The 22,940-nt window shown below is 46.1% G+C and overlaps 2 protein-coding genes across 2 annotated transcripts; both read left to right on the top strand.

Annotated features, from left to right (window-relative positions):
• The first annotated feature begins 2,827 nt into the window (after positions 1-2,827).
• Positions 2,828-5,350, top strand: LOC123050771 (choline-phosphate cytidylyltransferase 2). The gene is made up of 8 exons (XM_044473510.1): positions 2,828-3,171; positions 3,350-3,463; positions 3,878-3,973; positions 4,061-4,103; positions 4,188-4,343; positions 4,501-4,569; positions 4,709-4,819; positions 4,920-5,350. The coding sequence occupies exons 1-8, from the start codon at positions 2,969-2,971 to the stop codon at positions 5,016-5,018; spliced, it is 891 nt and encodes a 296-aa protein (XP_044329445.1). The 5' UTR covers positions 2,828-2,968; the 3' UTR covers positions 5,019-5,350.
• Positions 5,351-5,579: 229 nt separating this feature from the next.
• On the top strand, positions 5,580-8,504 carry LOC123050760 (plastidal glycolate/glycerate translocator 1, chloroplastic). Its single transcript, XM_044473501.1, has 8 exons — positions 5,580-6,047; positions 6,147-6,462; positions 6,573-6,834; positions 7,006-7,121; positions 7,247-7,356; positions 7,664-7,841; positions 7,946-8,075; positions 8,151-8,504. Exons 1-8 carry the CDS (start codon positions 5,712-5,714, stop codon positions 8,299-8,301), a joined length of 1,599 nt encoding a protein of 532 aa, XP_044329436.1. The 5' UTR covers positions 5,580-5,711; the 3' UTR covers positions 8,302-8,504.
• The last annotated feature ends 14,436 nt before the right edge of the window (positions 8,505-22,940 follow it).

The raw sequence follows: 22,940 nt of genomic DNA, 5'->3' as shown, positions 1-22,940 counted from the left end.
AATGAAAACTCTGGAAGAGGGAATATGCGGCCATTGGATGGAATGTGCTGCTGGCATTGTGATGCATTTGTTTTGGATTAGTAGATTGACATCTTCAGCTAATTAATTCAATGCCAACCAACCAACGAACTGCGTGTATCCATACACCTTGCCTGCTTAATTAGGCAGGCATCTGTGCCGATCGGTTCTTCATATCTTCTGGAGAGAACGTGAATATGTAAACAGTAAATTTCACTTTGTGGGTCTGAAAATGACACAAGTGGCAAGCAATTACTCATTTGAAGATATGAATAGCCACGACGTAGCAATTGGATGTTTCTTAAGCTAACAAGGATGGACACGTCGATCCATTACTTTGGGCACTCCATGTGTATGGCAGAGGGTTATGGGCACATCGCTGGCCTAGAGCAATTCTAGCAAAGTTGCCAAAACCCGAATCGGTCATCCCTCATATGGAGAGTGTTTCATGATGTTTTAAAAGCTGAAGGGACTATGCGCAACCACATAATCGCCAAACTACAGCCTCTATAATTTCATTTGCTTCGAATTTCTAGGGGCAATTTAGGCGACATTTAATCCTAACCAAACGGTGAATAAACACAACAACTTAATTAACAACTATACAAGTGGTCAAACTTTGTCGTATCACGTATATTTTGTAACTTGAAGTATCGTCAAACGGTATTTTCAAAATATGCAATGTAGCTATTCGATTGGTTACTCGGGCTCGGGCTCGAGCTAGGCTACGATGACGAACATGATGACAAGATTAGCGGGGGTGACAACCTCCTTCTCATCATCGTCGTTGACGGGGATGATGACACACAAAGCATTAGACTCATGCCTCAAGCAGCGGCGGGAGTCACCAGCATCACGCGAGCCGCTAGATCCCCTCCCCCTTCGGCTCCTGTCACGAGGAGCTGCCAGTGCCATGCAAACCACGACGGGAAGAGGATGTAGCGACTCTATGCGTCGTGGGGAGAGTTCGCAACGACGAAGCGTGGGGTTTACGATGGTAGGTTCGCGTCCGCTAGGATGTTGAGCCAGTACTCGGCATTCTGCCAGGACGGCATTGTCGCGCCGAGGGGCTAGGAGAGATTGAGCTGGAGCAACGACTAGGGGTAGGGGGGAATGACTCGGCGTTGGGCTTTTATAGCCGGGGTTTGCAGGCATGTCGGCTTTAAATGATGCCGCGTGGCGGCCATCTAACGAGTTACCACATGTATCCGTGGGAGCTGGATCCCCACAAATGTGGTGGGCGGTTGCTCTTGTTCACCATCAAATCTAAAGCAACAATGTGGACAACAATGATAGAGATGAGGGTTACGAAAGTAGTGGTGAGATCTAAGGCTTACATGAAGTTGACCTAGTTCACAAAGTCGATTTGGCCAACTCTGAAGAACAGACCAACAAAGCAGGTGAGCGTTCTTGGTGCATTCATAGATTCAAGTCAAGTCGAGCTAGATCAGTAAGCTGCTTTCTCCAATACGCATGAGTGTGTGTATCATATATTAAAGAAGAGAGTTTGGGGAGAGAACCCCTCCACCTTACAGCTTAGATGCTACATGCAGAACACGGCTCCACCTCTGCCACTAGTGCACTAGCCTACCCTCTCCCAAGTACCCACCCGCCTAAGTAGCCTATGAAGTTGTCGACGTCGCCTTAGAAAGAGTTCGTTCTGACTCTAACTCTTTCCTCCCCTCTCGATGTAGTTGATGGCAAGGCGTCGTGATGGTGTTACTCCGTCGAAAACTATAGAGTTGTGGTGCTTTCATAATGACCACATGGTGAGAACTAGAATCACGTGAATGTCCTTGATGTGATGCTCACCTCCACTCTTGTCCGTGCACCAAACGTTTAGCTGATCATTACTCCTGGGTGCCCATCCAGGCTTGCGGAATGCTGTGCACACAATCGCCCAGACCTCGCTCGCAAATACGCAATCCAAAAGGATGTGGTTTATTGTTTGGGTTAATTAGATAAATGCCACTCCAATTATGGCGATTCATAAAAATGCCGCAGCAATTTTCAAACTTTGAAAAATGCCACTGCAATTTTTGCAAACTTTGAAAAACGTCACTGCAGACTTCGAAAGATGCCACTGAAAATGGCATGAAAAATGGCATTTTTCAAAGTTTGAAAATTGCAGTGGCATTTCTCGGAATCGCCAGATTTGGAGTGACATTTGTCAAATTAACCCTTGTTGTTTCACTGCGTTAAGCACAAAATGGGCATGAATCTTGACGCGGCAACCCCCGTCAAGCGAGTCGGTCGGACGTCCAACACCTATTTCTTAATGCCAGCCAGGTGAAGAACTTGCACTGCAACGGCGCCCTGGACTTCCACGTAAAGTCAGACATAGGGACAACCTCTCCGCTTATGTGCCTTTTGCCACGTATAAAACATCCATACACAAACCTCGACGTGTCTTCATCGACAGTTTCCCTCCTAGTTTAGAGAAAATATTAAAACGTGTCATTCTTTTTTTTTACGTGAGAAAGTTCCAATTTATTCATCTTCGACCATGGCGGTTAAATATGGTATATATTGTTGTAATTTATCATCAGTTGAGTAAACCGGCGAGGAAAATCTTAACTTAAACGGAGGACCGTCGTCATCGTTAGGATCATTTTTTACATGTGCAAAGTGAAATGATGGAACATCATCATACAAAACATAAACGTGAAGGCGCGCCGAAGGGCGATGAAAAAACATGGGCAGCCGCGTGATGGCAGTACTACGCGTCCACAGGATTAGGTGCGGGTATATTATCCGTACCCAGGACGGATCCGTCTGCTTAACCAGACGGATTTGGCGGGCGGGCCCAGACTTGTTTGCCCACGAGTCTGATCATCGAGGCGGAGAGAAAGTCAGAAAGAAAAGCCCGTCCGTCCCTCCGCCTATTTAGCGCCGCTTCCTCCTCTCGTCGTCACCCTCAATCACCACCCGGAGCGACGAGCGACCAGCGATGGCGCGCGTCTCCAATTCCAAGAAGCGCATGCTCCACACCAACAGCAGCAGCGGCAACAAGAAGGAGGAGGCGACCACCGCCAGCGCCAACGCCAGCGCCGCGGGGAGCGACGACGGCCGCCCCGTCCGCGTCTACGCCGACGGCATCTTCGACCTCTTCCACTTCGGCCACGCCCGCGCCCTCGAGCAGGCCAAGCTGCTGTACGTTCTTGCGTGTTCCTTCTTCGTCTGTTTTCTACGTACATGTAGATCTAGGCCCGTCTGGCGGTTGAATTTGTTGGATCTGGGGCCGCGTTTGTCGCCTCGTTCCAAGGCGACGTCTGAATCTCGGTCCAACCGCCTCAAATCGATGCTCATTTCGATCTGTACTTGGCTGCAGGTTCCCCAACACGTACCTGCTGGTGGGATGCTGCAACGACGACCTCACGCGGCGCTACAAGGGCAAGACCGTCATGAACCAGGAGGAGCGATACGAGTCCCTGCGCCACTGCAAGTGCGTAACAACCACCAACCCTTCCTCATTTTCCACCTCTTTAATCAGTATACATCGCACCGCATTTCTTCGTTCAGTTATTATTACGAGATGCAGACACGCATCACCAGTATAGTATGCCAGTTACACATCGCTTTCGATTGTCAAATACTACCACCGGTTGCCTCCATTTGTGCATTGGAGCCATCCTGTCCTGTTATTCTTTTGATCACCAGGAGAACTGGATGATATGTGATTCATTGCAACACCACGCTTATATAGATACTTGGGTTGACCCATTTGACATTCCCCCCTGTTCTAAGCATATGCCATGTTTATTTAAGAATCAAGTATGCCTGGTCCTTTATGATATTTGATTAAAAAAATGGTATTTTCTGCTCTGCCGATCGTCTAACTATTTATCTGCTGCTTTAGGTGGGTTGATGAGGTCATTCCCGATGCTCCCTGGGTTCTCACGCCAGAATTCATTGAGAAGCATCAGATTGACTATGTCGCACATGATGCTTTGCCGTAAGTCATACCCGCTCAAGAGCTATACCAAATCCTCACTTTTCCCCCTCTAATCAGCTCCACTAACTATAAACATACTCATTGCAGTTATGCCGATACAAGCGGTGCTGCAAATGACGTCTATGAGTTTGTAAGTTTGCATCTCCACAACTAATATATGTGGATCGACGGCGTTATCTTTGCCGTTGCTTACTTATTCCTATTGTGTTATCAGGTCAAGAAGATTGGAAAATTCAAGGAAACAAAACGGACTGATGGAGTATCGACATCGGACCTTATAATGAGGATAGTGAAGGACTACAACCAGTATGTCATGAGGAATTTAGCACGAGGTTACTCAAGGAAAGATATGGGCGTGAGCTATGTTAAGGTCAGCCACATTTCTGATGACACCTAACCGACCAACCTTTTTTTGCGACGAGTAGAGCTTAGCACATGGCTTATTTTTTGTCTTTCGGTATATTGTGATGTTATTCGTTTGGTCTCCCAGCCCAGGTAATAACTTGTGTTGGTTGTCTTGTTTTCAGGAGAAACAACTGCAAGTGAATATGAAGATAAATAAACTGCGGGAGACTGTGAAGGCACAACAAGAAAAGGTAATCAGCCATGCGCCTTCTCAGCTCAAATCATGCTTGCCGGCAATCTACAGACCAATCGTTCCATCCACATGGCAGAATAGACGTTTTTTAGGCCCGATGATTATTAGTTGTGCTGATCTTCTGATGTGCTGTATAGTTGCAAACGGTGGCGAAGACGGCTGGGATAAACCACGAAGAGTGGCTGGCGAACGCGGATCGCTGGGTGGCTGGCTTCCTGGAGAAGTTCGAGGAGCACTGCCACGTCATGGTATAGTATACTTTGCTTAAAATCTACAAACAGAGTAGTCAAATCGAACATGAAATTCAGGAGAAAGAGACATACTGACGCTATTGTTATAATTACTCAGGAGACTGCCATCAAGGACCGGATACAGGAGAGGTTGGGGAGGCAGGCCGGCAAAGGCATAGCCGGCGGTCTCATGCGGCAGCCGGTGGCGGCGGCCTGATCTTTCAGACCAGGTCTTTGTGATGGTGTGAACGAACACCGAGAAAGCGAGAAGTTGTTTAGCTGTGCTTGTGTCATGGAATGTGATGCTTGTGCTGAGTAAAGTGGTTGAGTTAGCTGAGCAAATCCTTTGTATTATTATTACTGTTCTTTTTTTGTTGCTGGAGGATGTGTGTGTGTGTGTGGTTTCACAGTTTTGTACGCAGATATGATGTCTATAGCAGGGACGTTTGGTGTCGAGCGGCTTACCTACTATGTGGAGAGAGTTTTGTTACCTTGATCTTTGTAGGCTGTATCTTTTGTAATGAGAGAAAAGAAGTTGCTCCATTTTAAGGCTTACTCCATCAGAAAAAGGGAGCACAAGATTAAGACCATAGCTTAAATTTTTGTAACCCATCAAGTATGCTGCTGTTTTTCTTTTCTTTTTTTTTTAAAAAAAGGGAAGAAAAGAATGTTGGTGTTGAACAGCTGCTTCACATGGAGCTGTGATGTGTGCTGGCCTGCTGGGTGCCCTGCTGAATGGCAACCCAAGGATCCCAATCCGGATACATCCTGGCCTCCGACTCCTGGCCACATACGCCTGCATCGAACACAACACCGAAAAGTCTTTCAGGTTCGCATCAGTGGCAGCCAGCCCTGCTGCTTCCGTCTCCGTTTCTGCTTCTGCTCCACTCCACTGGCCGGCCGGTCGTTCATGGCCGCGATGATGGGGATCTCCGCTTTGCGCTCCCACCACCCGCTCCCCCTGTCGACCGCGCGCCCGGCCACGGCTCTCCCCCGCGCCACGTCGCCGACGTCGCACCAACCCAGCTCGCTCACGCCTCTACGATGCCGATGCCGATGCCGACGCAGCCTCCCCCATTCTTGCTGCAGCTCCTCCCCTCGCGCCTCGCTCTCGCCAGGCGCCCCCGACTCGGCCGCTGCTTTCATGGCATTGGCTCCCAACAATGCCGCCCTTCGCCACCGCCTCATCGCCCCCAACTCCACCGCCGGCTCCGGAGACGCCGCCGCCACCGGAGGCCTGCCCAGCGTCAGTGCTCGTTCTCTTGATAGAGAATCAAACAATCGTCGACGACAGATGGTACACAGTATATTCTTATCCTCTGCACTCGTATGTATGTATGTATAGGTTGTTGGCATCGCGCACCTGGCGGTGTCGCTGGGCATCGTGCTGGCCACGGACAAGTACCTGAAGCAGGCGTTCGTGGCGGCGTCCATCAAGTTCCCCAGCGCCCTCTTCGGCATGTTCTGCATCTTCTCCGTGCTCCTCGTCCTCGACACCGTCGCGCCGGCGCTGGCCAAGGCCTTCATGGACTTCTTCGAGCCCGCCACGCTCTTCATCCAGCGCTGGCTGCCGCTCTTCTACGTCCCCTCCCTCGTCGTCCTGCCCCTCGCCGTCAGGGACGTCCCGGCCGCCTCCGGCCTCAAGATCTGCCTCATCACATGTACTCTACCACCACCTAGCATGCCATTGCCACTCAGTCCTGCCACAAGATTTTTTACCTTCACTGACGCTGTCGTTGCTGCATTTTTCCTTTTCGTGTGTCGCCGGCAGTCGGTGGCTGGTTCGCCTCGCTCGCGGTGGCGGGGTACACGGCGCTCACCGTGAGGAAGATCGTCAAGACGGAGCTCATCGCGGCCGAGCCGATGGGCAAGCCGTCCACCTTCGCGACGTTGGAGTTCTGGGCGTGGGGCGCCGTCTTCGTCGCCTCCTTCGCCACGGCGTTCGTGAACCCCACGGCGCTTGGCACCACGGCCAGGACGTGCCTCCCGTTCATGCTCGCTTCCACTGTACTGGGATACATGGTTGGTTCTGGGTAATTCATCACTATGTCTTTCTACTACGTAACATATTACACTCCTATACACTTACAGTTAAGAAGATACCAATACAGACTATACAGTACTATGTACAGGGTTTAGTATTACTACTACCACTTCATTTGCATTTGCCTGACTACAGCATGTATGATATGCTATTTTTTCAGGTTACCGCCTGGTATCAAGAAATTGTTACACCCGATCATCTGCTGCGCGCTTTCCGCGAATTTGTCGGCGGTCGCATACGGGTACCTCTCCGGGTCCGGAATCGATGCTGCGCTAGGTTTTAAGCTAAACTTCCCTGCAATCAAATTCTGAATTTATCTGTAGTTTCACAACAGTTGCCTTGTAATTGCGACCATATATACTCTGCTCTGCTCTAACACAAGTGGTTGGTTGGTTTTGTAGGTGATTACCTGACAAAGGTGCCATCAAATCCTGGAGCTGGTGACGTCCTGATGGGCTTTCTTGGGTCTGTCATCTTATCATTTGCCTTCTCAATGTTCAAGCAGAGAAAGGTATGTGTAATTCCCATTGTTATCTTGCAACACTTTTTTGGGAGTAGCTAGAACTCATCTAGATGAGACGTAATTTGGTCTCATTCATCTGAAAAACAAGAACGGATATAACCCACGTCAGCACACACGCATCTTATAGCATCACATCCAATGGCTATAAAAGGTGAATGAGACCAAACTAAATCTCATCTAGATGAGTTCTAGCAAAACTGCACTTTTTTTACATTATTTTTTGCGAAAAATCTTGGAACACTGTTACGGTTGCTCTGTATCGAATCCTGATAACTCGTGTCGCTGTCGAATTCAGCTTGTGAAGAGGCACGCGGCAGAAATTTTCACGTCGATCGCGATTGCGTCGACATTCTCCCTGTACTCGACAGCCATCCTAGGACGCCTGATTGGGTTGGAGCCAACATTGACCATCTCGATATTGCCAAGGTGTATAACCGTGGCGTTGGCTCTGAGCATAGTCTCTTTCTTCGAAGGTAATTAAATCAAACCCCCTTGCATTCTCTTCTGTGTAGCTACTGAATTTGGAATGTGGTGATATAACTAGCTAACTGATGTGCTTTGTGCGTCGATGATGCAGGTGCAAACACTTCGCTGACGGCCGCCGTGGTTGTTCTGACGGGCCTGATTGGCGCCAACTTTGTGCAAGCGGCCATGGATAAGCTTGGCCTCAACGACCCCATCGCCAGAGGGATCGGAACAGCTTCCAGGTAAACTTGATGAAACTCTGGGATCCTGTCCCTGCGTTCATTCTGAAAGCATGCTAAATTTGATGGTGGGTGCAGTGCTCATGGGTTGGGAACCGCGGCGCTGTCGGCCAAGGAGCCTGAGGCGCTCCCTTTCTGCGCCATCGCCTACGCGCTCACCGGCATTTTCGGCTCATTGATCTGCTCCTCTGCAGCCGTCAGGCAAAGCCTGGTGTTCATAGCCGGCTGACACACATATACACTGGTATACAGCAACAGCAACAGCTTGTGATGAGTTTTTTTTTTCATTTTATAAAAGAATGGTAAGTGCTTGGAGAACAAAAATGCAAAATTTCCTTGGCATGTAAAGATGGATGGTTGCAACAAGTCAAGGTGTGAGCAGTACTCCCTTGCTTGTATAGCTGCAAAATGTTCGGTGATTGCTTTTCTCCATGCGATTTTTCTTCTAAAGGAACAAGAGTAATAGTCTGATTGGTTTGGTGCCAACAATTGGTTCTTGTCTCTTTGCATGGCCCTTTTGCCTATGTGGAGCAGCGAGACAAGTAAAAAGGGAGGAAGTGAGCTGTCATGTAAGAATCAGCCTCTATATGTCCGCTCATGTAAGAGTCAGCCTCTACACGTGCTCCTAGATAAGAGGAAGGAGAAAAAGAGAAAGTGCAAAAACTCACTAACTTAAGAGCGACCTTATGACCAACCATATTGTATGAGTGAATAATATTGCTAGCTTTTGATGACATGACAGTCTTATATTATATTATTAACATTGCTCTTAAAAAGTTGTCAATTTTTGGTAAAAAAATTCAAAACGGAGGTTTTGCCTCATTCATTAATTAAGAAGAAAAGAGTTGGTTAACTGACGGAAAACCAGACGAAAACCGTCATAATCTTGACCACACATGCGAACTACTCCCAAACTATGGACCCACATGAATCCCCAATAAACACAGTTAACACAGAATCAGTCCGACACCCAAGCACTTTGGTCACACCAATGGAAACCCATCGACCCACAACCACTTGAAAAGGATATAACGACAGAGACAACAGACACATCTGAGCCCACGTCTACAACCTAGACAAATGTATCATGAAAACATCTGCACCTCCCCATTATCTCTCTTTCCCTTGCACTTCTAGATTTCTTCCCGTGGGTGCCAGGTTGAGGGTGAGCTTCATCCTTCTTGCATTTGTGCCTTGATGCATGCCTTATGCTTCAAGAGACATTGAATCGTTTTTTTAATTTAACATCCAAGATAGATAGGTATTCGACAAGCTTGATGACAGACATCGCCCCCAAGGCTAGGCATCGGCGCTCTGAATGCTTGATAGACTTAGGAGAGTGCGTGTCAGCAACATCTACACCAACGTCCACCTCGCAAGGCACAAGAGGAGGTGAAGTGGGGGCCTAAGCCACGACTGAGTGTGACGTCTACTACACAGCTTTATTCTTGTAGACTCATGTTGGGCCTTCAAACACAGAGTTTTGTAGGATAGTAGCAATTTTTCCTCAAGTGGATGACCTAAAGTTTATCAATCCGTGGGAGGCGTAGGATGAAGATGATATCTCTCAAACAACCCTGCAAATAAATAATAAAAAGTCTCTTATGTCCCCAACACACCAAATACAATGGTAATTTGTATAGGTGCACTAGTTCGGTGAAGAGATGGTGATACAATCGTAGAAATGATAGTAGATATTGATTTTGTAATAGGAACAATAAAAAACAGCAAGGTAGTAATTGATAAAACAGAGCACAAACGGTATTGCAATACTTGAAAATGAGACCTAAGGTCCATACTTTCGCAAGTGCAATCTCTCAACAATGCTAATATAATTGGATCATATAACCATCCCTCAACGTGCAATGAAGAATCACTCCAAAGTTCTTATCTAGCGGATAATGTAAGAAATTGTTTGTAGGGTACGAAACCACCTCAAAGTTAGCCTTTCCAATCGATCTATCCAAGAGTTCATACTAAAATAACACCAAGTTATCCTTTCTGATCGATCTATCTAAGAGTTCGTACTAAAATAACGCCATATGATACACATCAATCAACTCTAATGTCACCTAGATACTCCAATGTCATCATGAGTATCCGTGAGTTGATTATACGATATGCATCAAACAATTTCAGATTCATAATACTCAATTCAACACAAAGAACCTCAAATAGTGTCCCAAGATTTCTACCGGAGAAACAAGGATGAAAACATGCATCAACTCCTATGCATAGATTACCCCAATGTCACCTCGGGAATCCGCAAGTTGAGTGCCAAAACATATATCAAGTGAATCAATATGATACTCCATTGTCACCACGGGTATTCATAATAAGATATACATCAAGTGCTCTCAAATTCATAAAAGTATTCAATCCGATAATAACGAAATCTCAAAGGGAAAACTCAATTCATCACAACAAGATAGAGAGGGAGAAACACCATATGATCCAACTATATTAACAAAGCTCATGATACATCAAGATCATGTCAAATCAAGAACACGAGAGAGAGAGAGAGAGAGAGAGAGATTAAACACATAGCTACTAGTACAAACCCTCAACCCCGAGGGTGGACTACTCCCTCCTCATCATGGTGGCTACTGGGATGATGAAGATGGCCACTAGTGATGATTTCCCTCTCCGACAGGGTGCCGAAACCGGGTCTAGAGTGTTTTTTCGTGGCTACAAAGGCTTGCAGCGGTGGAACTTCTGATCTAGATTAACTTTCGGGGGTTTCCGAATATATAGGATTTTTTGGTATTGGTTTCACGCGAAGATGGGCCTCAGGGGGCCCACTACCCACCAGGACGCGCTAGGGGGGGCGCCTGATACGTCTCCAACGTATCTATAATTTTTGATTGCTCCATGCTATATTATCTACTATTTTGGACATTATTGGGCTTTATTATCCACTTTTATATTATTTTTGGGACTAACCTATTAACCGGAGGCCCAGCCCAGAATTGTTGTTTTTTGCTTGTTTTAGGGTTTTGAAGAAAAGGAATATCAAACGGAGTCCAAACGGAATGAAACCTTCGGGAACGTGATTTTCTCAACAAACAAGACCCGGGAGACTTGAACCCTATGTCAAGACACAAAAGAGGAGGCCACGAGGTAGGGGACGCGCCCACCCCCACCAGGCGCGCCCTCCACCCTCGTGGGCCCCCTGTTGCTCCACCGACGTACTCCTTCCTCCTATATATACCTACGTACCCCCAAACGATCAGATACGGAGCCAAAACCCTAATTCCACTACCGCAACTTTCTGTATCCACAAGATCCCATCTTGGGGCCTGTTCTGGAGCTCCACCAGAGGGGGCAACGATCTCGGAGGGCTTCTACATCAACACCATAGCCCCTCCGATGAAGTGTGAGTAGTTTACCTCAGACCTACGGGTCCATAGTTATTAGCTAGATGGCTTCTTCTCTCTTTTTGGGTCTCAATACAATGTTCTCCCCCTCTCTTGTGGAGAACTATTCGATGTAATCTTCTTTTTGCGGTGTGTTTGTTGAGACCGATGAATTGTGGGTTTATGATCAAGTCTATCTATGAATAATATTTGAATCTTCTCTGAATTCTTTTATGTATGATTGGTTATCTTTGCAAGTCTCTTTGAATTATCAGTTTGGTTTGGCCTACTAGATTGATCTTTCTTGCAATGGGAGAAGTGCTTGGCTTTGGGTTCAATCTTGCGGTGTCCTTTCCCAGTGACAGTAGGGGCAGCAAGGCACGTATTGTATTTTTGCCATCGAGGATAACAAGATGGGGTTTTCATCATATTGCATGAGTCTATCCCTCTACATCATGTCATCTTGCTTAAGGCGTTACTCTGATTTTAACTTAATACTCTAGATTCATGCTGGATAGCGGTCGATGAGTGGAGTAATAGTAGTAGATGCAGGCAGGAGTCGGTCTACTTGTCTCGGACGTGATGCCTATATACATGATCATACCTAGATATTCTCATAACTATGCTCAATTCTGTCAATTGCTCAACAGTAATTTGTTCACCCACTGTAGAATACTTATGCTCTCGAGAGAAGCCACTAGTGAAACCTATGGCCCCCGGGTCTATCTTCATCATATTAATCTCCTACTACTTAGTTATTTCCTTTGCTTTTTTACTTTGCCTTTATTTTACTTTGCATCTTTATCACAAAAAAATATTATCTTATCATATCTATCAGATATCACTCTTGTAAGTGGCCTTGTAGGGATTAACAACCCCTATTCACGTTGGTTGCGAGGATTTATTTGTTTTGTGCAGGTACGAGGGACTCTCGCGTAGCCTCCTACTGGATTGATACCTTGGTTCTCAACAACTAAGGGAAATACTTACGCTACTTTGCTGCATCATCCCTTCCTCTTCGGGGAAAACCAACGCAGTGCTCAATAGGTAGCAAGAAGGATTTCTGGCGCCGTTGCCGGGAAGGTCTACGCAAAAGTCAACATACCAAGTACCCATCACATACCCTTATCTCCCGCATTACATCATTTTCCATTTTCCTCTCATTTTCCTCTCCCCCCACTTCATCCTTGCCATTTTATTCGCCCTCTCTCTCTCTATCCTCCCTCTCTTTCTCTATTTTCCTCCTTTTGCCCGCTTGCTTTTTGTTTGCTTGTGTGTTAGTTTGCTTGATTGCCTCAATGGCTCTACCTAAATTTGGTGATCTCCACCTTAAAAGGCTAGAAGAGATCGAAAGCAATGTCAGGAGTTTTATGGTTTTGCAATTTGAACATAATAGTTTCTTCAGAAACGAGCTTAAAGAACATAAAAGTTTTATGAGTTATATGAATAAAGAGCTTGATGATATGTCTAAAGAATTCGATGGTTTAAGATCTCAGATTGCTCGTCTTGAGAAATTGACTGCTGAAATTTCGGATTGCTATGAAAATAAAGATTAAGATCTAAAAGTTATTGATGTGTACCCTATTAAATCTTTGTTTTGCAATATGAATCTTGATAATGATGGGACTGAATATGATCCACCTTTACCTAGAAGGCGTTCCAGGAATTCAGAATTTGTTGATCTTGATGCTAAAATTGATAAAAGTGGGATTGAAGAAATTAAAAACCCTAGATGTTGCTAGCCCACTATTATGGATTTCAAGGAATTTAACTATGAAAATTGCTCTTTGATTGATTGTATCTCCTTGTTGCAATCCGTGCTAAATACTCCTCATGCTTATAGTCAAAATAAAGCGTTTATTAAACATATCGTTGATGCCTTGATGCAATCTTATGAAGAAAAACTTGAATTGGAAGTTTCTATCCCTAGAAAGCTTTATGATGAGTGGGAACCAACTATTAAAATTAAAATTAAAGATCATGAATGCTATGCTTTGTGTGATTTGGGTGCTAGTGTTTCCATGATTCCAAAGAATTTGTGTGATTTGTTAGGTTTCCGTGATTTTGATGATTGCTCTTTAAACTTGCACCTTGCGGATTCCACTATTAAGAAACCTATGTGAAGAATTAATGATGTTCTTATTGTTGCAAATAGGAATTATGTGCCCGTAGATTTTATTGTTCTTGACATAGATTGCAATCCTTCATGTCATATTGTTCTTGGTAGACCTTTCCTTAGAACGATTGGTGCAATTATTGATATGAAGGAAGGAAATATTAGATTCCAATTTCCATTAAGGAAAGGCATGGAACACTTTCCTAGAAAGAAAATTAAATTACCTTATGAATCTATTATGATATCCACTTATGGATTACCTATCAAAGATGGCAATACCTAGATCTATCCTTGCTTGTTATGCCTAGCTACGGGTGTTAAACGATAGCGCTTGTTGGGAGGCAACCCAATTTTATTTTTATTCCTTAATTTTTGCTCCTGTTTAGTAATAAATAATTTATCTATATTCTGTTTTGGTTGTTTTTTTGTGTTTAATTAGTGTTTGTGCCAAGTAGAACCGTTGGGAAGACTTGGGGAAAGTCTTGTTACACTTGCTGTAAAAAAACAGAAACAGCGCTCACGAGAACTGCTGTCATTTTTATTTGGAAAGTTCTATTTAGTTAATTATTTTTGAAGATGATTAATAGATAAATTCCTCACATCCAGCAATTTATTTTATAATTTTTGGGGTTCCAGATCTTGCGCTAGCTACAGATTACTACAGACTGTTCTGTTTTTGACAGATTCTGTTTTTCGTGTGTTGTTTGCTTATTTTGATGAATCTATGGCTAGTAAAATAGTATATAAACCATAGAGAAGTTGTAATACAGTAGGTATAACACCAATATAAATAAAGAATGAGTTCATTACAGTACCTTGAAGTGGTCTTTTATTTTCTTTCGCTAACGGAGCTCACGAGATTTTCTACTTTAAGTTTTGTGTTGTGAAGTCTTCACGTTTTGGGTAAAGATTTGATGGATTATGGAACAAGGAGTGGCAAGATCCTAAGCTTGGGGATGCCCATGGCACCCCCAAGATAATCTAAGGACACCTAAAAGCCAAATCTTGGGGATGCCCCGGAAGGCATCCCCTCTTTCGTCTACTTCTATCGGTAACTTTACTTGGAGCTATATTTTTATTCGCCACATGATATGTGTTTTGCTTGGAGCGTCTTGTATGATTTGAGTCTTTATTTTTTAGTTTAACACAATCATCCTTGATGTACACACCTTTTGAGAGAGCCATACATGATTTGGAATTAGTTAGAATACTCTATGTGCTTCGCTTATATCTTTTGAGTTATGTAGTTTTGCTCTAGTGCTTCACTTATATCTTTTAGAGCACGGTGGTGGATTCGTTTTTATAGAAACTATTGATCTCTCATGCTTCACTTAGATTATTTTGAGAGTCTTTAATAGCATGGTAATTTGCTTAAAATCCTAATATGCTTGGTATACAAGATTAATAATAAAACTTTCTTATGAGTGTGTTGAATACTATGAGAAGTTCGATGCTTGATAATTGTTTTGAGATATAAAGATGGTGATATTAAAGTTGTGCTAGTTGAGTACTTGTGAATTTGATAAATACTTGTGTTAAAGCTTGTGATTCCCATAGCATGCACGTATGGTGAACCGTTATGTGATGAAGTCGGAGCATGATTTATTTATTGATTGTCTTCCTTATGAGTGGCGGTCGGGGACGAGCGATGATCTTTTCCTACCAATCTATCCCCCTAGGAGCATGCACGTAATACTTTGCTTTGATAACTTGTAGATTTTTGCAATAAGTATATGAGTTCTTTATGACTAATATCGAGTCCATGGATTATACACACTACTCTCACCCTTCCACCTTTGCTAGCCTCTCTAATACCGCACACCTTTCGCCAGTATCATACACCCACCATATACCTTCCTCAAAACAGCCACCATACCTACCTATTATGGCATTTCCATAGCCATTCCGAGATATATTGCCATGCAACTTTCCACCGTTCCATTTATCATGACACACTCCATCATTGTCATATTGCTTAGCATGATCATGTAGTTGACATCGTATTTGTGGCAAAGCCACCATTCATAATTCTCTCATACGTGTCACTCTTGATTCATTGCATATCCCGGTACACCGTCGGAGGCATTCATATAGAGTCATATTTTGTTCTAAGTATCGAGTTGTAATTGTTGAGTTGTAAGAAAAATAAAAGTGTGATGATCATCATTATTAGAGCATTGTCCCAGTGAGGAAAGGATGATGGAGACTATGATTCCCCCACAAGTCGGGATGAGACTCCGGACTAGAAAAAAGAGGCCATAAAAAAGGGAGAGAAAAGGCCCAAATAAAAAAAATGAGAGAAAAAGAGAGAAGGGACAATGCTACTATCCTTTTACCACACTTGTTCTTCAAAGTAGCACCATGATATTCATAGTAGAGAGTCTCCTATGTCGTCACTTTCATATACTAGTGGGAATTTTTCATTATAGAACTTGGATTGTATATTCCAATGATGGGCTTCCTCAAATTGCCCTAGCTCTTCATGAGCGAGCAAGTTGGATGCACACCCACTTAGTTTCTTTTTGAGCTTTCATATACTTATAGCTCTAGTGCATCCATTGCATGGCAATCCCTACTCACTCACATTGATATCTATTGATGGGCATCTCCATAGCCCGTTGATACGCCTAGTTGATGTGAGACTATCTTCCCTTTTTTGTCTTCTCCACAACCACCATTCTATTCCACTTATAAGTGCTATGTCCATGGCTCACGCTCATGTATTGCGTGAAAATTGAAAAAGTTTTGAGAATGTCAAAAGTATGAAACAATTGCTTGGCTTGTCATCGGGGTTGTGCATGATTTAAATATTTTGTGTGGTGAAGATGGAGCATAGCCAGACTATATGATTTTGTAGGAATAACTTTCTTTGGCCATGTTATTTTGAGAAGACATAATTGCTTAGTTAGTATGCTTGAAGTATTATTATTTTTATGTCAATATTAAACTTTTGTCTTGAATCTTTCGGATCTGAATATTTATACCATAATTAAGAAGAATTACATTAAAATTATGCCAAGTAGCACTCCGCATCAAAAATTCTATTTTTATCATTTACCTACTCGAGAACGAACATGAATTAAGCTTGGGGATGCTTGATATGTCTTCAACGTATCTATAATTTTTGATTGCTCCATGCTATATTATCTACTGTTTTGGACATTATTGGGCTTTATTATCCACTTTTATATTATTTTTGGGACTAACCTATTAACCGGAGGCCCAGCCCAGAATTGCTGTTTTTTGCCTGTTTTAGGGTTTTGAAGAAAAAGGAATATCAAACGAAGTCCAAATGGAATGAAACCTTCGGGAACGTGATTTTCTCAACAAACAAGACCTGGGAGACTTGGACCCTACGTCAAGACACAAAAGAGGAGGCCACGAGGTAGGGGGGCGCGCCCACCCCCACCAGGCACGCCCTCCACCCTCGCGGGCCCCCTGTTGCTCCACCGACGTACTCCTTCTTCCTATATATACCTACGTACCCCCAAACGATCAGATACGGAGCCAAAACCCTAATTCCATTGCCGCAACTTTTTGTATCCACGAGATCCCATCTTGGGGCCTGTTCCGGAGCTCCGCCGGAGGGGGCATCGATCACGGAGGGCTTCTACCACTACAAAAAAAGACACATCCATGACATTTTGGGCCGAACAATTTTTTTTTCTATCATACATATGACACTTCTATGACGATAATTGTGACAAAACCCGGTATCATCATAGATGTGGTGGGCTCCTACTTGTATGACAAAAAATCATGACAGAAAATGGGCTTTTCGTCCTGGGCGGGCCGAAGACGCAGCTGCATGACATTCTTTGGGCCGTCCATGACGGAAAAAACCGTGGTAAAAGCGAGGGGAGGAAAATTTCGGGGAGTTCCCGATTACGGTTGGAGGTCGGGGGCCGAGCGATGCGCGTTTCTCTCGTACACGTACGGGCATGTGTGCGAGGCGTTGGCTCTAACTGAACCCGAGCGAGGCGTTGGGCTCTAACTGAACCCGAGCGATTGCACTGCAGGCTACGCATTACTGAACCCGAGCGATCGATCGATGGCTGTTAACTGAACTCGATCGAGCGATTCCTTTGCTACTGCTGCTAACTAAAGCTGATCGATTGGATGAACAGTGAGCGTTGCGGGGGGGGGGGGGGGGGGTTGGATGAATAGTGAGCGGTGGCGTTGCCTTTGGATGAACAGGACCCCGTGGTGTGGTGGAGGGCTGTATGAACAGTAGACGGTGGAGGGGTGCCCGTGGAGGGGTGGTTGAACAGGACCCCATGGTGTGGAGGGCTGGATGAACAGTAGACGGTGGAGGGGTGGTTGAACAGTAGCCGGTGGAGGCTGGATGAACAGGACCCCGTGGAGGCTGGAGGAGGTCGACAGTAGCCCGTGGAGGCTGGAGGAGGTCGACGGTGGAGATGAACAGTATCCCGTGGAGTCCCGTTTTGCGGTACGCCACACCCCTCCCGATGAACAGGACCCCCGTTTCGACCGTAGCGCTCCAACACAAGTCCATTTCGTCCGTTTTGCTGTACGCCACACCCCTCCCGATCAACATGACCCCCGTTTCGACCGTAGGAGGTCTGTTTTGTCAGTTTTGCGGTACGCCAGACCCCTCCCGATGAACAGGATCCCGTTCCGAACGTAGCCGGTCGAACACAAGGCCGTTTCCTCCGTTGTGCGGTACGCCAGGCCTCGTTTCCATCGCCTGTTCCGTCCAAGCCATCCCGATGAACACGACCACACATTCCGTTCTGACCCAGCCGGTTGGCTCCCACGCGTTCTGTTGCCTCCCGATGAACACGACGCATTCCGTTGCCTCCCCATGAGCATGACACATTCCGTTGCCTCCCCATGAACATGACGACGACGTTGTTTCTCCGTTCCGACCCAGCCATGTCAACGAGCCCTGGCCATATGTATGCGCGAGTAGGCGTTCGAGACCCCGCCCGTATGTACACATACATGGCCGTATTTACTTTCTTGCACCCTGGCCGTTGTACGTACGTGTACATGCTACGTGCGCTCCACTACATCCACCAGTATATATGTGCGTACACGTTCGCGACCAGAATGACAACGCTACGTACGCTTCGACAAGGTGGGTCCCGACTGTCAGGCACTTCCTTGCATGCGAAGATGTAGCTGGTGGGTCCCAATAGTCAGGGGGGCGAATCGTTTTTTTTTTGCCCGGACGAACTTCCTTGCGTGCGAAGGTGTAGCTGGTGGGTCCCAGCAGTTAGGGGAAACATTTTTTTCATGAAATACGGTGGCCCATCCGGTGGGTCCCCGTTGTCAGGTGGAGGACTAATTATTTTGCGCGTAATAAGGAGGCACTTCCTTGCTGCGGCCGTGGACCCAGCTGTCAGCGTCTCCATGCACAGTACTCTTTCGATGGAAGTCGGTCGTTGACCACATTGACCATGCCGCGCCGAGACCACCACGACGGTAGACGACAGCGAGGCCTAGGAAGGGGACGACACGGAGGTAGGGAAGACTCGGCAGTTGTTTCCCACACGGAGGGGAGTACGACTGTACGAGGGTTTACTGGTTCGTCTGCCATCGCCAGAGAATAACAGCAGGTGTGGGTGAGTAGAGGGATGACTAGGCCAGTGATGGGAGTACGGTGGGGCGGTGAGGCCTGTGCGGCAGCACAACTGGCCGCGGGGAGGAGGGAGCAGGCAGTCCCGCCGGCGCTTGTTTGAGCGGCTGGAGCAAGAAGAGCAGAGATTGAAGAAGCACGACGGCCGTTGGATGGACATCCAACAGTCAGTGCTTGTGCGTCAACCTTTTTTTAGGAAAGCCTCAAATCTGTGGAAAATAGCATACAACTCATCTGCCATTATTTCTAATAATTTACAGCCCATTTGCTAATTCTTAAGGTTTTTTTGGAGCCCATATTCTTTTTGTTAGCATTACAGCCCATATTGTGGCCACGGTTAAAAAATTATACGAAATTTTGCATATTTCAGTGCAGTCCGAACTGTTTTTAATCCCGAAATTTCGACTCACATTCAAACTGATTTTAAAAATAAATGTATATCAATATAAAATCCAACAAATTCTCCATGCATAAAAATTAATGTAATTTAAAATCTTGAAATGAAAAAAAAGATATTTGAAACTAATTGCGGTTTGATGTGTTTTAAAAATGTACAACCCATTTCTCATTACTGATGGGCCATTTTCTCGGTCAGCCGAATGAAAGCTCTCCTGGTCTTGAAAGATTTGCAGCCCAACAGGCCTGATAAAGCGACTTACTTGGCAAATCACAAAAAAACTGGGCTGTGGCCGTGGACCCAGCTGTCAGCCTCTCCATGTACAGTACTCTTCCGATGGAAGTCGTTCCTTGACCACGTTGACCACGCCGCACGGAGAGCACCACAGCGGTGAACGACGGCGAGGCCTGGGAAGGGGACGACGTGGAGCCAGGGAATACGCGGCAGTGGAAGCCCGCGCGGAGAGGAGTACGAGGGTTCACTGGTTCGGCTGCAGTGTGAGGCTGCCGTCACCGCAGGGCCTGGCCAGCGGTGGGAATAGTAGGGGGCGGTGAGGCCTCCGCGGCAGCACAGCCGACCACGGGAGGCAGGAGCATGCAGCATGACCGGCGTTGCTTTGGGCGGCTGGAGCAAGAAGACCAGAGGTTGAAGAAGCTCTACGGCCGTTGGATGGACATCGTACGGTCACTGGAGCTAGAATCGTTCATATTGACTAAGTTGACAAAGTCCTTCATCCCCGTCAACTTAGTAGGCCCACAAGTCAGCCTCCCACCAAGGTGGTCCCAGCTAGCCGGGGGAGTATTCATTTTTTTGTGCGTAATAAGGAGGCACTTCCGGTGGGTCCGAGCTGACAGCGGGGGGAACGTTTTTTTGCGAAATATGGTGGCCCGTCCGGTGGGTCCCAGCAGTTAGGGGGAAACGACTTTTTTCGCAAAATACTGGTGGCCCGTCCGGTGGGTCCCCGCTGTCAGGTGGAGGAATAATTATTTTCTGTGTAATAAGGAGGCACTTCCTTGCGGCTACCGTAGACCCAGCTGTCAGCCTCTCCATGTACAATACTCTTTCGATGGAAGTCGGTCGTTGACCACATTGACCACGCCGCGCCGAGAGCACCACGGCGGTGGACGACGGCGAGGCCTAGGAAGGGGACGACGCAGAGCCGGGCAAGACACGGCAGTGGATGCCCACGCGGAGAGGAGTACGAGCGTTCACTGGTTCGGCTGCAGTGTGAGGCTGCCGTCACCGCAGAATAACAGGGGGTGTGGGTGAGTGGAGGGATGGCCTGGCCAGTGGTGGGAGTAGATGGGGGCAGTGAGGCCTCTGCGGTAGCACAGGCGGCCACCGGAGTGATACGCCCATTTTGCATCATGCTTTTATATCGATATTTATTGCATTATGGGCTGTTATTTCACATTATGTCACAATACTTATGGCTATTCTCTCTTATTTTACAAGGTTTACATAAGGAGGGAGAATGCCGGCAGCTGGAATTCTGGGCTGGAAAAGGAGCAAATATTAGAGACCTATTCTGCACAACTCCAAAAGTCCTGAAACTCCACGGAATACCTTATAATAAATAATGAAAAATCCTCGCCAAAGATGAAGACCAGGGGGCCCACACCCTTTCCACGAGGGTGGGGGCGCTCCCCCCCTAGGGCGTGCCCCCCTACCTCGTGGGCCCCCTGGTGGCTCTCTGATGACCATCTTCTTCTATATGAAGTCTTTAGTCGAGAAAAAAGCCAAAAGCAACCTTTCGGGATGAAACTCCGCCGACACGAGGTGGAACCTTGGCGGAACCAATCTAGGGCTCCGGCAGAGCTGTTCTGCCGGGGAAACTTCCCTCCCGGAGGGGGAAATCATTGCCATCGTCATCACCAATGCTCCTCTCATCGGGAGAGGGCAATCTCCATCAACATCTTCATCGGCACCATCTCATCTCAAAACCCTAGTTCATCTCTTGTATCCAATTCTTGTCTCCAAGTCCGGGATTGGTGCTAGTAGGTTGCTAGTAGTGTTAATTATTCCTTGTAGTTGATGCTAGTTGGTTTAATTGGTGGAAGATCATATGTTCAGATCCTTTATGCATATTATTACCCCTCTGATTATGAACATGAATATGCTTTGTGAGTAGTTACGTTTGTTCCTGAGGACAAGGGAGAAGTCTTGCTATTAGTAGTCATGTGAATTTGGTATTCGTTTGATATTTTGATAAGATGTATGTTGTCTAGCCTCTAGTGGTGTTATGTGAACGTCGACTACATAACACTTCACCATTATTTGGGCCTAGAGGAAGGCATTGGGAAGCAATAAGTAGATGATGGGTTCTAGAGTGACATAAGCTTAAACCCTAGTTTATGCGTTGCTTTGTAAGGGTCTGGTTTGGATCCATATGTTTCATGCTATGGTTAGGTTTACCTTAATACTTTTGTTGTAGTTGCGGATGCTTGCAATAGAGGTTAATCATAAGTGGGATGCTTGTTCAAGTAAGAACATCACCCAAGCACAGGTCCACCCACATGTCAAATTATCAAAGTACCGGACGCGAATCATATGAACGTGATGAAAACTAGCTTGACGATATTCCCATGTGTCCTCGGGAGCGCTTTTCCTTATATAAGAGTTTGTCCAGGCTTGTCCTTTGCTACAAAAAGGATTGGGCCACCTTGCTGCACTTTATTTACTTTTGTTACTTGTTGCTCGTTACAAATTATCTTATCACAAAACTATCTATTACCACTTATTTCAGTATTTGCAGAGAATACCTTGCTGAAAACTGCTTATCATTTCCTTCTGCTCCTTGTTGGGTTCGACACTCTTACTTATCGAAAGGACTACGATAGATCCCATATACTTGTGGGTCATCAGGGAGGCAGGAGGAGGCGGCACGACCGGCGCTGCTTTGGGCGGCTGGAGCAAGAAGACCAGAGGTTGAAGAAGCACTATGGCCGTTGGATGGACATCATACGGTCACTGGAGTATTGACTAAGTTGACAAAGCACTCCGTCCCCGTCAACTTAGTAGGCCCACAAGTCAGCCCAACAATATGGTGGGTCCCAGCTAGCAGGGGGTATTCATTTTTTTGGGCGTAATAAGGAGGCACTTCCTTGCGTGCGAAGATATAGCTTGTGGGTCCGACCTGTCAGTGGGGGAACGTTTTTTTCATGAAATACAGAGGCCCTTCCTGTGGGTCCTAGCTGTCAGGTGGAGGAATCATTATTTTGCGCGTAATAAGGAGGCATTTCCTTGCATGCGGCCGTGGACCCAGCTGTCAGCCTCTCCACGTACATTCCACTTTCGATGGATGTCGTTCATTGACCATGTTGACCAGGCCGCACCGAGAGCACCAGGGCGGTGGACGACGGTGAGGCCTAGGAAGGGAACGACACGGAGCCAGGGA

Source organism: Triticum aestivum, chromosome 1A (assembly GCF_018294505.1).
Source record: "Triticum aestivum cultivar Chinese Spring chromosome 1A, IWGSC CS RefSeq v2.1, whole genome shotgun sequence".
In the NCBI taxonomy this organism is placed as follows: Eukaryota; Viridiplantae; Streptophyta; class Magnoliopsida; order Poales; family Poaceae; genus Triticum; species Triticum aestivum.
Note: the sequence above shows the minus strand (reverse complement) of the source record. Positions and strands in the feature narration are given on the sequence as shown.

Excerpts from the sequence above, each read along its gene's own strand:
- LOC123050771 (XM_044473510.1), top strand. The coding sequence starts at position 2,969 with ATGGCGCGCGTCTCCAATTCCAAGAAGCGCATGCTCCACACCAACAGC. Across the intron at positions 4,570-4,708 it reads TGAAGGCACAACAAGAAAAG|TTGCAAACGGTGGCGAAGAC; the intron begins GTAATCAGCCAT and ends TGTGCTGTATAG. Across the intron at positions 4,820-4,919 it reads AGGAGCACTGCCACGTCATG|GAGACTGCCATCAAGGACCG; the intron begins GTATAGTATACT and ends ATAATTACTCAG.
- LOC123050760 (XM_044473501.1), top strand. The coding sequence starts at position 5,712 with ATGGCCGCGATGATGGGGATCTCCGCTTTGCGCTCCCACCACCCGCTC. Across the intron at positions 6,835-7,005 it reads GGATACATGGTTGGTTCTGG|GTTACCGCCTGGTATCAAGA; the intron begins GTAATTCATCAC and ends CTATTTTTTCAG. Across the intron at positions 7,122-7,246 it reads CGGAATCGATGCTGCGCTAG|GTGATTACCTGACAAAGGTG; the intron begins GTTTTAAGCTAA and ends TTGGTTTTGTAG.